This window comes from Argopecten irradians, unplaced genomic scaffold (assembly GCF_041381155.1).
Source record: "Argopecten irradians isolate NY unplaced genomic scaffold, Ai_NY scaffold_0554, whole genome shotgun sequence".
Taxonomy (NCBI): Eukaryota; Metazoa; Mollusca; class Bivalvia; order Pectinida; family Pectinidae; genus Argopecten; species Argopecten irradians.
The window spans coordinates 11,640-29,517 of NW_027188021.1; the positions used below are offsets into that span (position 1 = coordinate 11,640).

At 40.0% G+C, this 17,878-nt stretch overlaps 1 protein-coding gene across 1 annotated transcript; it reads right to left on the reverse strand.

Moving 5' to 3' along the window:
• Window positions 1-1,226: 1,226 nt before the first annotated feature.
• On the reverse strand, window positions 1,227-4,448 carry LOC138312991 (ATP-dependent DNA helicase RecQ-like). The gene is made up of 3 exons (XM_069253681.1): window positions 3,971-4,448; window positions 2,907-3,066; window positions 1,227-2,296 (listed from the first exon to the last, which is right to left on the reverse strand). The coding sequence occupies exons 1-3, from the start codon at window positions 4,380-4,382 to the stop codon at window positions 1,354-1,356; spliced, it is 1,515 nt and encodes a 504-aa protein (XP_069109782.1). The 5' UTR covers window positions 4,383-4,448; the 3' UTR covers window positions 1,227-1,353.
• Window positions 4,449-17,878: the final 13,430 nt, after the last annotated feature.

Below are 17,878 nucleotides of genomic sequence, written 5' to 3' on the forward strand. Positions count from 1 at the left end.
TCATGGATAGATCCGATACCGAAATCGTCGTTGAACCTGTTGTCTCAAACACTGGTCTAAGTTTATGTCCGGTCTTCGATGGAGTAGAACATGTAGGCTTACCAGACTTTGTAAGAAACAAAGTGTAATATCTATATAGCAGGTAACGACATGGCGTATTTGTGTTTACTTTCATTTGTTTACGAGTTTTGTCGAGCCCACCCCATGGGAGGCCTCATCAGATAACACAAACGTGTGTTCGGTTTCGATGTACATTTCAATAAAGCTAGTTTAGGCCCTATAGGCATCTATATATAAATCTTTATTACAAAATACATAAGAACAGCAAATACCATTGTAATTAAAATTTTGTTAATTGCGCTTTTCATTCAAGAATAAAAACTTTTTGAATAGTTTTAGTCTAGTTTTATATAGAAACTACATGTAAATACACACATATACAACATATATTTGTAGGTCCACGCGTGGAATGCGTGTGTTCGTAATGTGCAGTCGATCGCGATCGAGCGACTTGACAGCTAAATAATCGTTGTTTGAAGAATTGCTCTTCACCACGTTCCAACGGACCCATGTGTGTTCGCTGACACATATTTGGCGAGTTGCGTTCGCCATGCATGATGTTGAAGTTTGTTAGGGAAATTCCACTTTTTATGTGCCTACGCATGCGTACTAAATTGTTTCGGCTGTGGGGCGGAACTACAGATTTCCCCCTCTCCGAAGAGGGGTTTTCTATTGTTTTTGAAAAACATGGAAATGTTGGGCATTTTTATTAGCGGATATTTTCATAAGGATATATGCTCTACTATTCAGAAAAATTTGGTACTTTATGGCGATATTTTTCACCCCAAAACATAATGGGGCTTTAATTAATAACATATAACATTGCTGTGTAATTATATTGAACCCATCCCTGACAGTGTTACATCTCATGTCTATTAAACTATGAACTTGAATGAACTTTTATCAATATAAGAATAATGATCAATATTTCACAGTGAAACCATGTATGTATACATACTTGCAATTGTGTACCTGATAAATTGAGTTATACATTTATAAATTATGAACAAAATTCTTAACTGAAAGGTTTCATATGAAGATTATTTTCATTCAAGCCAATAAAAACCAATTGACCATATGAATATTGTTTTATAGTTTTCATTTATTTATAATTAATTGTTCTTAAACATACTCAATCTGGCTTTGTGATTGGACGATTTTTTTTTCATACCACTGGACTAAAGTTGTGTCTACAGACAGACGGACAGATTTATTTAAAATCAGAATAACACACACATATTCTGTTAATCCAAAGTTCAGATAAAATACTAAAAATGATAATAAATCTTATTCCTACTCTGGCATCTCCATATTTGCCAACTCCAAGTCCGATTCGTATTCATACGAGATTGTGTCACTGTCACTGCAGCTGCCTTCCTTCACTTCTTTGTTCTCAAGGGTTGCAGCTGTCAAAAGTTGTTCAATAGCAGTTTGATTACACTCACCACAAGCACACACTGTCATACACAAGTCACAGCAGTTATGCCTCCCAATGTTAGAAAGTTTACTCACTTCAGATGAGGAAAGAAAACACTGCATTATTGCGCTTCTCCTACATGTTTTTGTCCTAACGATTTCTTTCACATCGTCATCAATATGGACTAACTGGTGAGGATTACACAAAAGTAGCGCAGTTGATTGTTCTCCGTCACGACCAGCCCTTCCAGCTTGTTGTACCAAGTCCACAATAGTTTTCGGTGGCCCATAAAACACAATGTTGTGGCAATCAGCAACATCAACCCCCATTCCCAAAGCACTTGTTGCAATGACAATCTTCAGTCTTTGGCCTTCACCGATATCTCTGAGGATCTGCTCCTTCTTCTCATCTGTTGTTTCTGAATGGTACATTTCAACATATGAGACTGCTTCGGGCAACTCTGTCACAATGATGTTGTAGATAGAAGACACATCCTTGATGGAATTGCAATATACAATAATCTTTGGAAATGCATTCTCAAACTTTGCCAATGCTTCGACAAGCCAAAATATTGCTGCTTCTGCATCATTTGCTGTCCGGTGTACCACAAATTTGATGTTTTCTTTGTTTGGCGATATAAACATGAACCTGGTCTTGTCGTCGAAGTTCAACACAGACATCACTCTCTTCTTCACAGCTTTTGTACATGTTGCACTTAACGCAAGGACTGGTACTGTAGAAAACAGGGACCTTAACTCGCCAATGTGTCGAAACCATTTGCGAAATACAGACTTCTCCTCTTCATCAGCAAGTCCACCCCTGAAATAAAGTTAAGTTACTATAATGGATGCATTTAAATTAAAGTTCTTTACATATATTATACACTGAAACATTATATACATTAACATTTTCACTGCAGTCATACTGTGTAACCTTTTGATGCGCCGTTGGCATTTATCATAAATGATCATGAATTACCATCTAAGTATGACGTTATTATCACTGTGACGTCACAAATTGTCATGCGAGAGATCATGGAAGATGGCTGTTTTGTCCTTATTAAAACGATAATGAGTTCTTTATTTATTATTGTTTATTAGATGCAAAATCTCTTGGGATTTTATCATAAAATTGTTCTAAAATGTAAATAAACATTGAACAACTTTCATTCAGCATTAATTGCCAATATTAGTATGAATGCCAACTGGACAGAAGCTAATTCAACATGAAGCGCTAGCGCTATACCCATCATTCTTAAATTTCAATTATACACATGTTGTGAATTTACATAAATGTTACGTATTGCATGATCTTATAACATTTGCATGTGTTGAATGTTTTAGTATCTGCTTTAATTTTCTATAGGTTTTTTGGTGTTTTTTTTACTGACAATATTTTTTTTAATTGTAATTCAACAGATGTTTCTTACCATGAAAGAATGGTGTGAAATTCGTCCACAACTATTGCACACACATTTAGCTTTTCCAGGTCATTCCTCCAATGTCTATCACCGACCAATGTTTCAGGAGATGCAAAGATGATGTCTATCTTCCCTTCTCTGATAAGATCATCCGTTTCGCTGCTATCACCTGTAATAATTTTGATATGATCAAACAACAAAATAACAAATCGGGGACGGAGAACTGTAATCGCTTTATCACCTATTGCGCTAGGCAAGTGAATGTTTACAGCACACTTGTCCGTACGCGTTGGACAAGTAAAAATTTCTGACCTTGATTATGACCTGGACCTTAATTATATACTATGTAATCTTTGTTTATTGCTGAATATATAATATAGGTGACATACAACAACACATAATATAATATATACAGTCACATATACATAATGATGTGTAAATTACTGAGGGCAAGTGAAAATGCCATTCGGACGAATAGATTTTAGAGGAGCACTTGTCCGACAAATGATTACATTTATTTCTTTTAAAGTTTTTCCACAGCGCAGCCAGGACAAAAATGTATTCGGACAATAACATACCTGAAATATCCTATTCTAGCTGGCTAATGTAGTCACATACATTGACTAAATATCAACAAAAATAAATGCTAATTTTAAGCTTCAGATCTACATGTATAATGCAACAGTTGTTTATATTTAAATAATGTTATTCCGATAAATTCATGTTTCAGTTTTTATTTCAAAATACCAGTTCTATCGAGTTTATGTCGCATACATTGTACAATGTAATACAGTTATGTACATTACTCCAACAATATATGTCGTGTTGGCATTGTCTATCAGATGTTTCTCAATGTCGTGCATCTAATTAATATCACAGGATTAATACAATTAATGTATCACGGGGATACATATTAATTACAGTGGTCTCTATTCCAGTTTATATTGACCAGATCTGGACTGGTTAGGTACGACCTTAGGCACGTCCACAAAATATCTCATTACAGAATGATACAAAATTTAGGCATATCGCTAGCGTTTACGTATTGTAGTGTGTATTGTGCGTTTCCATACCTTTATAAGCAGCGGTCACACAGGATATGGTTGCCAGACGTTTCACTTGATCCTGCATTAAGGATACGAGTGGGCAGCAAACGATCACTTTCCCTGGCGTCTGGAACTGATCGGGGTGGGAATTTGACAGTGACTTGAGGACAGGCACAAACATCTGGTAGGGTAGTGACTTCCCGTATCCTGTTGGTAAGACGGCGATGCAGTCCTGTCCAGCTAGCAACATACTCAAAATTTCCCTCTGTTCTTCCTTCAACTCATTTACTTTAAATTCTTTCATCACCGTCTCTAATGCCTTTTCAATCGCTTCATCTTCCGCCATTTTGCACACACTGCCGAACGCGTTTATGAGAGCCGCATTTTGATTGGCTGAAATAAATCCGTTGTATGGTAATCGGAGAGGTCGTTTGAACATGACCTCCCTCGGGTGGCCGTCAGATCTCCATAACGTAGTGTATAATGGGGATCTGTATTTTAATCAGATTGTACAATATATAACTTCTAATTTGTTTGTTTGTTTGTTTGATTAATTAACGTCATATTAACAGCTATGGTCATGTAAGGACGGCCTCCCATGTATGCGGTGTGTTGCGTGTATGTTGTGCGAGGTGCGTGTTTTGGGAGACTGCGGTATATTCATGTTGTGTCTTCTTGTATAGTGGAACTGTTGCCCTTTTTATAGTGCTATATCACTGAAGCATGCCGCCGAAGACACCAAGCAACACACCCCACCCGGTCACATTATACTGACAACGGGCGAACCAGTCATGTATTCTAGTCAATCATTTCAGTACAATCATTTGTTTAAAAGTTTTATAATACAATGTTAAAAATATCAACTCCATCTTCAACCTCTTACAAAAGTGGAAGCTTTTGAAGCATATCCATATGAATCATTTAATGTGGTTTGATTATTATCCTAAAGTTTTACATTTTTGTACTAAGGGTTATGTAAATAGCAGAAATTTCAAAGGTGAATAAATACCCAGTATTTGCACAAAATTAGTCATGACTTACAAAAATATTTATCTGGACATATATTTTCTCAGGTCCCCCAATAATTTGACGTAGATGCTAACAGTTTCTCCTGTAGAGTTACAATGTAATCAAATGTAGCAGGAAATAATTACAGGTCACATAAATTATCAAACCTGAAAAACAATCATGCTGCGATGTTCACAAGTCTTTATAGATTCAGAGGAATTGTTTGACCAGAATTGGCTTTATATTCATATAAACGCTGTAACCATTGCATTCTATATCATTTACAGCTGCCATTTGTATTTAAAGGCCCACTACCTTTCCGAAACGGCTTTTAATTTTTAAAATGGGAATGTAAAACAAGATCGATAATTTTGTAGAGTCCTAAAAATTATTAACTTACCGTTAATACTACATTTATCATCACCTTCTGAACGATTTGATTAAAATAAATAAAATGTTTATTTTCATAACGCGGGTCGTATTATGTTTCCCGCCGTCGTCCTAAATACCGCGCGGTAGTTGACTATTACTGCGCCAGACGGCAAAACAGCGAATTGACTCTCTACGGTTTTCATATATTACGCAGGCAATCTTGCATATGTTTGGTGTCGTAACCTTATTTTAGATCATCGGTATGCATTTTCTGGTGTTATTAATGTTTTTTAAGAAACCTTTATATTTTGCTCCGGAAAGGTAATTGGCCTTTAAAGATCAAAACTAAATATGTGTTTATACTGAAATAAAATCCATTGTGGTCAAACAACTGCTCCGAGTCTGCTATCGGAACATAACAGCATGATTATTTTTTCAAGTTTGATAATTTATGTAGTTATGCCTTGCTACATTTGACCACAAATTACATATAAAGAGAAAAGGGTAGCATCAACAGCAAATTATTGGGAATACTGACAAACTACATGTCCAGACAAATATTTTGGTACTTCATATGACTATTTATATCCAAATATGGGTATACCTATTCCCTTAAGAAATTCAGCATCAACCTGCTATTTACTTGACTCCTAAATTTCTACTTTTTATTTAATGTTAGAAAGATTTACTTTAAAATTTCTGGTAGAAATATTACATGCAAGTTTTATACAAGTCTTATATTACTGTTAAATAAGTTTTATACAATGCAGTTCACAAATAAAATGTAAATTTCCAATAAATTTGCCTCTGTGATATATATTTGAAATTTGAATCAGAGATGAAAATCAAAAGCTGATTAGCTGATTTCAGTCTTTTTCATTTTCAAAAGATAAACATTGTAGCTACCTGTTACATGTAATTCCATACATATACTTTCAATGTAAAAGTAAATTTAAGCCTTTGTTAAAATTTCCCATTTTCATCTCTGATATACTGGAATATACTTGCTAGCGCCCAGGTATTGTTGTCCTTTTTTGGAAGGACAGCAACAAGTACTCATTGTAATGGACACCATTACATAGTCCCCCAAACGCATCCCCAATTGCAACAAATTAAGAATGCAATTGCAAAGTGTATATGAACATCTTGGGAGAATTTTGATGTACTTTTATCAACGAATTCAGGTTCTCCTAAAATGTACATAACTACATAACTCGGTGATCATGAACCAGGACCTGGCCATGCCTTGTACCTGCGTATAGTGCGCACCCCAACTTTTCACTTGATAATTTATAAAAAAAAGTGTGCACTATACGCGCAAAAATACGGTAATACAAGGCTGTTTTCGGAGGAATTGGCAGATATCATGACTGCATGTCATCCCTTAAAATTTTAAGTTAAAACCCCCCATTTACAAATTTTCAATGAATTACTGACGAAAAATTGAAAACAGGAAGTTGGCCCAGCGACAATCTTTTAAATTTTTTTTATCATTTTGATCAGCATCCCTTAATACCCCTATATTTTAATTTTTATTGAAATCAGAGACCAAAATATAAAAACAGGAAGTTAGCCCAGCGGCCATCTTGGGATACCAAAAATCTATACGAAAATGTTTTTATGTTGTTCGCCATCCCTTAAAACCCCTGTAGACCAATTTGCATTGCAATCGAAAGATCAAAACCTGAAGAACAGGAACAGGAAATGAGCCAGCGGCTATCTTGGAATAGCAAAATCTTTACAAAAACGTTTGCATGTTGTTTGCCATCCCTAAATAATTTTATAGACTAATTTTCATTGAGATCGGAGACGGAAACCTGAAAACAGGAAGTGGGCCAGCCGCCATCTTGAAATACCAAAATCTTTACAAAATTGTTTGCATGTTGTTTGCCATCCCTTAAAACCCCCTATATACCAATTTTCATTGAGATAGAAGACCAAAACCTGAAAACAGGAAGTGGGCCAGCCGCCATCTTGAAATACAAAATTGTTTGCATGTTTTTCGCCATCCCTTAAAACCCCTACATACCAATTTTCTTTCAGATTGGAGACCAAAACCTGAAAACAGGAAGTGGGCCAGCAGCCATTTTGGAATACCAAAAATCTTTACGAAAATGTTTTCATGATGTTCACCATCCCTTAAAACCCCCATAGACAATTTTCATTGAGATCGGGGACGAAACCTGAAAACAGGAAATGGGCCCTGGCGGCTATCTTGGACTTCCGGTTGGGGAAAAAACCCTTTATGCACAATCCCACACCCTAATGAGTATGTATGTGAAGTTTCGTGATAATCGACTAAGTATTTTTGAGAAAAGCTGCGAAAACCCGCGCGGCGGAAGAAAGTGGAAGAAATAAGAAAAAAAATAATAATAAGAAACGTTGATTAATTAACGTCCTATTAACAGCTATGGTCATGTAAGGACGGCCTCCCATGTATGCTGTGTATAGCGTGTATGTTGTTCGAGGTGCGTGTTTCGGGAGACTGTGGTATATTCATGTTGTGTCATCTTGTATAGTGGAACTTTTGCCCTTTTTATAGTGCTATATCACTGGAGCATGCCGCCGAAGACACCAAGCAACACATCCCACCCGGTCACATTATACTGACAACGGGCGAACCAGTCGTCCAACTCCCTTTTTGCTGAGCGCTAAGCAGGAGCAGAAACTACCACTTTTATAAACTTTGGTGTGTCTCGGCCAGGGGACAGAACCCAGAGCCTTCCTCACAGGGGCGAACGCTCAACTCAAGGCCAAAAGTGAGGCGGTGCCAAGGGAGGCATTGGGAAGGATAAAGTCAGTTAGGAAGAAGAGAAAAGATAAGATTCTAAATTTAGTCGCCTTTTACGATCATGCAATAGGGGCAGCAGGTACAATTCTTACCCCCTACCTGCAGAGCTCCTTTGTCATTGAGTTGGAAAGATGAACATGGCCATTAGATGTTAACATAATCAAACTTTACATTGATGGGATCCCTGTCTTTGTGCAAACAGGAGAGAATACTGAAGAAAATCTAGAAGTTATTGTGAAGGCTATGATTGTAGTTGCAACAAAGGATCTACAAGCTCGTGCATATGTAACCAATATGGCCCAGCATAATGGTGAGATGCCTGTATTACATGGAGCCTGGACAAATGGTACCAAGTGGAAAGGCTTTTTGCAGAGGGACCAATCACCAAAGCTGCGCACGGATGATGAGGCTAGGATCAGTGCAGCAAAGGCACAGGAGTCAAGCACTAGGACTAAAGGATTCATGGGAGAAAGTGTTCTGATTTCTGCCTTATTCTTCAATTATAAATTCTATTGTAATTGACACTCTTGGGTGTAACCAAGTAAGTTCTGCAATACTGGTTTGACAACAAATTATGCAACCAATATTTCTACATTGGAAATGATAACAAAGATGATGATCAGATGTTAGGGAAATCCGCCCTCCGTACATGATTCACCGTCTACCAAGGATACTGTCCAGACACATACCATCACTGGAAGGCATCAGAACTAAGGAACTGGCTTTTGTCTTATTTCATCCCTTGCCTCTAGAATATCCTTCCAGATGTTTACTTAACTCATTCATAGCTGTTAATTAATCAAACAAACATCAGCCGTCTTGTGGAAGGAACTTACCTGCTTCTAACAGAAGGTTTCACCAGTGATATGTCACAAGAGCTGATTTACTTCTGCTGACTTTGTACAAAAGGTGCAAATCCTGTACAGAGACTCGGCTATGAGCCTAAATATTCAAATGCCCGTGTCCTACATTCACTAGTGTCGGTTTGTTCGAAGTCACTGAACGTTTTACTCGTTGCATTGGCTACAGCTAAATCTGTGTTGAATTGAAGTTCTTCCTCCTCAAGTTTAAATGACAGCTTGGCTAGTTCAATCTCCCGTTCTTTCTGCAGTGTCAGCTTTCTGGCTGATAATTCAATTTTTAATTGCTCTTCTTTCAGTCTTTTAGCTGATATTTTGCTCGATGATGTTGACCTGCTTGAGTTACTACCAGTACGAGAACCTTCATCATCTTGTTCATGCTGACTTTTGCTGAGAGATACATTAACGAAATACTCCTCTATCTTAGCTTTGAAGTCTCGGAGAAACTCATCGCGGGGATTAACGATCCGGTATAGCGGTCCCTTTGATCATTATCTGTCTCTCTTTGTAAAAAATGTTTATGCATTTGGAGAAAGAGTTCAGTTTTGCATCCATGACGTGTACTTTTTGCTTATTACTTTTACTGAAACATTGTCCGAAACCATTTCACTAATATAATCATGAAGTCTCTTTAAAACTTGTTAATGGTTGTTTAATTGATCAAGACTATAGTCTCTTCCTGTTTGTGTAAAAAAAAATCTTGACACACTGATCATGACGTTTCATCGGACGTTTCGGCCATCATATTTTTTTTGTTCTTGGCCGTCAGTTTGCCTTTTGTCTGCATCGACCTTGGAGAGGTCTTCAACATTACCGTCTACATTTTGAATCATATTGTTCATTTCGGTAATGTTGACTCACAACTTTGGTTAATGCTGTTGGATCCGTAAATTCAAATCAGTCAATTCGACCACCCAACACTTTGTAAACAGTTCAATTTCACGGTTATTCATCAGTATCATCAGATACATGCATTTCTCCAATGTCTCCTATCTTGATTAGCTGTGTTACACAGTAGTTGTTAACGATAGTGGTGATAGATTAACCAAAATGTGTTTGCTGATATCCAAAATTATCCCGACAGTTTTTCCATTTCCTGTGCAGACAACCCAAAGGGCGCAATTCAAAGGAGTGTAAAAAATAGGATACGTCTGCCGTAAAATATATCTTGAAAAAATATTATTCACCCAAAATCGGCATTTACGACCATCATAAAGGACTCTGATGCCGAAAGGATTCTAATGAAAGCCATCCGTGGACTACAATTTTACAACTCTAGACAAGTAGCGATTTATAGGATTTACCTCTATTTCCCCTATTGGGCCCCACCCGTCCCTGCCCCTGGGGGGCCAAGCGCAAAACTTTAAACAAGTTGTGCTTACCCCTTACCCCTCCCCCCCCCAAGGAATTTTGTGGCCAACTTTGTTAACAAAATCCATACAGAACCTCTATGACTATTAGCAAATTGATAAACTTTACCTCTTATATCCCCCTATTTGTGTCCCTTCCCCTCCCTGCCCTCTCGGACCTAACCAAATTTATACAAACAGAAACTCAGTTTCTTCTTCTCCCATAAGGGAGTAGTTTCAGGCCAAGATTTGGTTACATTCCCATGCGGAAGCTCTGTGACAAGTAGCTGATTTTAAAGAATAAGGTGTTTATTACCAAGCCTCATAATTCCCTGCTATTGTGGCCTCCCCTCCGCCCTCCTCCTACCTTCCCCCGGGGTGACAAGCCAACAATGTTATTATAACAATATTTCATATCCCCTTTCCCCCAAGGATGTTTGTGGCCAAATTTGGTTCCAATCCATGCAGAACTCTATGACTAGTAGCGATTTAAAGGATTTACCTCTATTTCCCCTATTGGGCCCCGCCCCTCCTGCCCCCGGGGGTCAGAGCCAAAATTTATACAACTTCTGTTTCCCTTCCCCCAAGGATGTTTGTGGCCAAATTTGGTTACATTTCATGCAGAATTCTATGACCAGTAGCGATTTAAAGGATTTACCTCTATTTCCCCTATTGGGCCCCCTACCCCTCCTGCCCCCGGGGGGCCAGAGCCAAAATTTATACAAGTTCTGTTTCCCCTTCCCCCAAGGATGTTTGTGGCCAAATTTGGTTCCAATCCATGCAGAACTCTATGACTAGTAGCGATTTAAAGGATTTACCTCTATTTCCCCTATTGGGCCCCGCCCCTCCTGCCCCTGGGGATCAGAGCCAAAATTTATACAAGTTCTGTTCCCCTTCACCCAAGGATGTTTGTGGCTGATTTGGTTACAATCCATGCCAAACTCTAGGACAAGTAGCGATTTAAAGGATTTACCTCTATTTCCCCTATTGGGCCCCCCCGCCCCTCATGCCCCTGGGGGGTCAGAGCCAAAATTTATACAAGTTCTGTTCCCCCTCCCCCAAGGATGTTTGTGGCCAAATTTGGTTACAATCCATGCAGAACTCTAGGACAAGTAGCGATTTATAGGAAATGTTGACGGACGGACGGACGACGGACGGACGACGGACGACGGACCGCCGCGCCATGACATAAGCTCACCGGCCCTTCGGGCCAGGTGAGCTAAAAAAATGCAACAAACTACATACATTGCAATCAATACGCATGTGGAATATTTTTAATAATGCATGTTGGACATACCATCACACAGGAGTACTCAAATAGGAGAAACAATATGGACTATTCTGGAATGGAAAAACCCGAATGTGGACATGGATTATACTTCCATTACATATTTTGAGACGCTAAGACATCCAAGAAAACATCTGGACATAAGAATTTGTTTCCAAAGAGTTATTCTTTCCTTGACACAATATAAGAAGATGTCATGGACCATTTCTTCCAAAGTTAAATACAGCTGTAGAGTTTTGTGACTTTGTAAATATGGTATTCATATTGAGTATTTAGTTATTATATTAAGTTAACAATATACCAATTACATAATCCCGTAGTGTGTATTACAGCGATTTATATCTGTGTAACTGGTATAATTCGGAATTTAAGTTTCATTCTTCTCTATATAACAAGATTGAGAGTTTAATAAAATAAAACGAGGGTTGTGGCATTGTATCTGGAACAAGTAACATATTTTTTGAGTAATATTTAACAATGTTACGCATATATGAGTAGCACAGCAAAATTTCAATATTTAAAAAAACTAACATGCAAAATAATAGATATGTAATATACAATAGGCCCAAAAGGGCCATAACAAAACGTTCCATCTGACTACCTTGGCTCATTAGTGAAGAATTAATTATATATGGGTGTCCCCTTTGGTCAGACCATGTCAGGAATCATTTTCAATTTCTTTTCACATACAAATTTTATTTTCAAACGAAGTAGGCCCAAGGTCGCCAATAACAAATAGGCAAATTAAATTAGATATATATAGTGTCATGGTAGTCATATTCGATATGGTGTATCAACCAGATCTAGATGTAACAATACTTTGTCTGGACCATATCAGGATCATTTCATGCAAGTTTCAGTCCAAATCGCACCGGCAGAACTTGAGAAGAAGTTCAAAATGTGTTTTTCAAGATGGCGGCTGTGGCGGCCATCTTGGATTTTGGATCAACCCGAAAAATAACAACACTTTGTCGGGACCATGTCAGGATCATTTCACTCAAGTTTCAGCCAAATCGCACCGGTAGAACTCGAGAAGAAGTTCAAAATGTGTTTTCAAGATGGCGGCTGTGGCGGCCATCTTGGATTTCGGATCGACCCGAAAAATAACAACACTTTGTCGGGACCATGTCAGGATCATTTCATGCAAGTTTTCAGCCAAATCGCACCGTAGAAACTTGAGAAGAAGTTCAAAATGTGTTTTCAAGATGGCGGCAGTGGCGGCCATCTTGGGATTTTGGATCAACCCGAAAAATAACAACACTTTGTCGGGACCATGTCAGGATCATTTCACTCAAGTTTCAGCCAAATCGCACCGGTAGAACTTGAGAAGAAGTTCAAAATGTGTTTTCAAGATGGCGGCTGTGGCGGCCATCTTGGATTTCGGATCGACCCAAAAATAACAACACTTTGTTGGGACCATGTCAGGATCATTTCATGCAAGTTTCAGCCAAATCGCACTGGTAGAACTTGAGAAGAAGTTCAAAATGTGTTTTTCAAGATGGCGGCTGTGACGGCCATCTTGGATTTCGGATCGACCCGAAAAATAACAACACTTTGTCGGGACTATGTCAGGATCATTTCACTCAAGTTTCAGCCAAATCGCACCGGTAGAACTCGAGAAGAAGTTCAAAATGTGTTTTCAAGATGGCGGCTGTGGCGGCCATCTTGGATTTCGGATCGACCCGAAAAATAACAACACTTTGTCGGGACCATGTCAGGATCATTTCACGCAAGTTTCAGCCAAATCGCACCGGTAGAACTTGAGAAGAAGTTCAAAATGTGTTTTCAAGATGGCGGCTGTGGCGGCCATCTTGGATTTCGGATCGACCCGAAAAAATAACAACACTTTTGTCGGGACCATGTCAGGATCATTTCATGCAAGTTTTCAGCCAAATCGCACCGGTAGAACTTGAGAAGAAGTTCAAAATGTGTTTTTCAAGATGGCGGCTGTGGCGGCCATCTTGGATTTCGGATCGACCCGAAAAATAACAACACTTTGTTGGGACCATGTCAGGATCATTTCATGCAAGTTTCAGCCAAATCGCACTGGTAGAACTTGAGAAGAAGTTCAAAATGTGTTTTCAAGATGGCGGCTGTGGCGGCCATCTTGGATTTTGGATCAACCCGAAAAATAACAACACTTTGTCGGGACCATGTCAGGATCATTTCACTCAAGTTTCAGCCAAATCGCACCGGTAGAACTCGAGAAGAAGTTCAAAATGTGTTTTCAAGATGGCGGCTGTGGCGGCCATCTTGGATTTCGGATCGACCCGAAAAAATAACAACACTTTGTCGGGACCATGTCAGGATCATTTCACGCAAGTTTCAGCCAAATCGCAACCGGTAGAACTTGATAAGAATTTCAAAATGTGTTTTCAAGATGGCGGCTGTGGCGGCCATCTTGGATTTCGGATCGACCCGAAAAATAACAACACTTTGTTGGGACCATGTCAGGATCATTTCACTCAAGTTTCAGCCAAATCGCACCGGTAGAACTTGAGAAGAAGTTCAAAATGTGTTTTCAAGATGGCGGCTGTGGCGGCCATCTTGGATTTCGGATCGACCCGAAAAATAACAACACTTTGTCGGGACCATGTCAGGATCATTTCACGCAAGTTTCAGCCAAATCGCACCGATAGAACTTGAGAAGAAGTTCAAAATGTGTTTTTCAAGATGGCGGCTGTGGCGGCCATCTTGGATTTCGGATCGACCCGAAAAATAACAACACTTTGTCGGGACCATGTCAGGATCATTTCACTCAAGTTTCAGCCAAATCGCACCGGTAGAACTTGAGAAGAAGTTCAAAATGTGTTTTCAAGATGGCGGCTGTGGCGGCCATCTTGGATTTCGGATCGACCCGAAAAATAACAACACTTTGTTGGGACCATGTCAGGATCATTTCATGCAAGTTTCAGCCAAATCGCACTGGTAGAACTTGAGAAGAAGTTCAAAATGTGTTTTCAAGATGGCGGCTGTGGCGGCCATCTTGGATTTCGGATCGACCCGAAAAAAAACAACACTTTGTCGGGACTATGTCAGGATCATTTCACTCAAGTTTCAGCCAAATCGCACCGGTAGAACTCGAGAAGAAGTTCAAAATGTGTTTTCAAGATGGCGGCTGTGGCGGCCATCTTGGATTTCGATCGACCCGAAAAATAACAACACTTTGTCGGGACCATGTCAGGATCATTTCACGCAAGTTTCAGCCAAATCGCACCGGTAGAACTTGAGAAGAAGTTCAAAATGTGTTTTCAAGATGGCGGCTGTTGGCGGCCATCTTGGATTTCGGATCGACCCGAAAAAATAACAACACTTCGTCGGGACCATGTCAGGATCATTTCATGCAAGTTTCAGCCAAATCGCACCGGTAGAACTTGAGAAGAATTTCAAAATGTGTTTTCAAGATGGCGGTTGTGGCGGCCATCTTGGATTTCGGATCGACCCGAAAAATAACAACACTTTGTTGGGACCATGTCAGGATCATTTCATGCAAGTTTCAGCCAAATCGCACTGGTAGAACTTGAGAAGAAGTTCAAAATGTGTTTTTCAAGATGGCGGCTGTGGCGGCCATCTTGGATTTTGGATCAACCCGAAAAATAACAACACTTTGTCGGGACCATGTCAGGATCATTTCACTCAAGTTTCAGCCAAATCGCACCGGTAGAACTCGAGAAGAAGTTCAAAATGTGTTTTCAAGATGGCGGCTGTGGCGGCCATCTTGGATTTCGGATCGACCCGAAAAATAACAACACTTTGTCGGGACCATGTCAGGATCATTTCACGCAAGTTTCAGCCAAATCGCACCGGTAGAACTTGAGAAGAAGTTCAAAATGTGTTTTCAAGATGGCGGCTGTGGCGGCCATCTTGGATTTTGGATCAACCCGAAAAATAACAACACTTTGTCGGGACCATGTCAGGATCATTTCACTCAAGTTTCAGCCAAATCGCACCGGTAGAACATGAGAAGAAGTTCAAAATGTGTTTTCAAGATGGCGGCTGTGGCGGCCATCTTGGATTTCGGATCGACCCGAAAAATAACAACACTTTGTTGGACCATGTCAGGATCATTTCATGCAAGTTTCAGCCAAATCGCACTGGTAGAACTTGAGAAGAAGTTCAAAATGTGTTTTCAAGATGGCGGCTGTGGCGGCCATCTTGGATTTCGGATCGACCCGAAAAATAACAACACTTTGTCGGGACCATGTCAGGATCATTTCATGCAAGTTTCAGCCAAATCGCACCGGTAGAACTTGAGAAGAAGTTCAAAATGTGTTTTCAAGATGGCGGCAGTGGCGGCCATCTTGGATTTTGGATCAACCCGAAAAATAACAACACTTTGTCGGGACCATGTCAGGATCATTTCACTCAAGTTTCAGCCAAATCGCACCGGTAGAACTTGAGAAGAAGTTCAAAATGTGTTTTCAAGATGGCGGCTGTGGCGGCCATCTTGGATTTCGGATCGACCCAAAAATAACAACACTTTGTTGGGACCATGTCAGGATCATTTCATGCAAGTTTCAGCCAAATCGCACTGGTAGAACTTGAGAAGAAGTTCAAAATGTGTTTTCAAGATGGCGGCTGTGACGGCCATCTTGGATTTCGGATCGACCCGAAAAATAACAACACTTTGTCGGGACTATGTCAGGATCATTTCACTCAAGTTTCAGCCAAATCGCACCGGTAGAACTCGAGAAGAAGTTCAAAATGTGTTTTCAAGATGGCGGCTGTGGCGGCCATCTTGGATTTCGGATCGACCCGAAAAATAACAACACTTTGTCGGGACCATGTCAGGATCATTTCACGCAAGTTTCAGCCAAATAGCACCGGTAGAACTTGAGAAGAAGTTCAAAATGTGTTTTCAAGATGGCGGCTGTGGCGGCCATCTTGGATTTCGGATCGACCCGAAAAAACAACAACACTTTGTCGGGACCATGTCAGGATCATTTCATGCAAGTTTCAGCCAAATCGCACCGGTAGAACTTGAGAAGAAGTTCAAAATGTGTTTTCAAGATGGCGGCTGTGGCGGCCATCTTGGATTTCGGATCGACCCGAAAAATAACAACACTTTGTTGGGACCATGTCAGGATCATTTCATGCAAGTTTTCAGCCAAATCGCACTGGTAGAACTTGAGAAGAAGTTCAAAATGTGTTTTCAAGATGGCGGCTGTGGCGGCCATCTTGGATTTCGGATCGACCCGAAAAATAACAACACTTTGTCGGGACCATGTCAGGATCATTTCACGCAAGTTTCAGCCAAATCGCACCGATAGAACTTGAGAAGAAGTTCAAAATGTGTTTTCAAGATGGCGGCTGTGGCGGCCATCTTGATTTCGGATCGACCCGAAAAATAACAACACTTTGTCGGGACCATGTCAGGATCATTTCACTCAAGTTTCAGCCAAATCGCACCGGTAGAACTTGAGAAGAAGTTCAAAATGTGTTTTCAAGATGGCGGCTGTGGCGGCCATCTTGGATTTCGGATCGACCCGAAAAATAACAACACTTTGTTGGGACCATGTCAGGATCATTTCATGCAAGTTTCAGCCAAATCGCACTGGTAGAACTTGAGAAGAAGTTCAAAATGTGTTTTCAAGATGGCGGCTGTGGCGGCCATCTTGGATTTCGGATCGACCCGAAAAAAAACAACACTTTGTCGGGACTATGTCAGGCATCATTTCACTCAAGTTTCAGCCAAATCGCACCGGTAGAACTCGAGAAGAAGTTCAAAATGTGTTTTCAAGATGGCGGCTGTGGCGGCCATCTTGGATTTCGGATCGACCCGAAAAATAACAACACTTTGTCGGGACCATGTCAGGATCATTTCACGCAAGTTTCAGCCAAATCGCACCGGTAGAACTTGAGAAGAAGTTCAAAATGTGTTTTCAAGATGGCGGCTGTGGCGGCCATCTTGGATTTCGGATCGACCCGAAAAAATAACAACACTTCGTCGGGACCATGTCAGGATCATTTCATGCAAGTTTCAGCCAAATCGCACCGGTAGAACTTGAGAAGAATTTCAAAATGTGTTTTTCAAGATGGCGGCTGTGGCGGCCATCTTGGATTTCGGATCGACCCGAAAAATAACAACACTTTGTTGGGACCATGTCAGGATCATTTCATGCAAGTTTCAGCCAAATCGCACTGGTAGAACTTGAGAAGAAGTTCAAAATGTGTTTTCAAGATGGCGGCTGTGGCGGCCATCTTGGATTTTGGATCAACCCGAAAAATAACAACACTTTGTCGGGACCATGTCAGGATCATTTCACT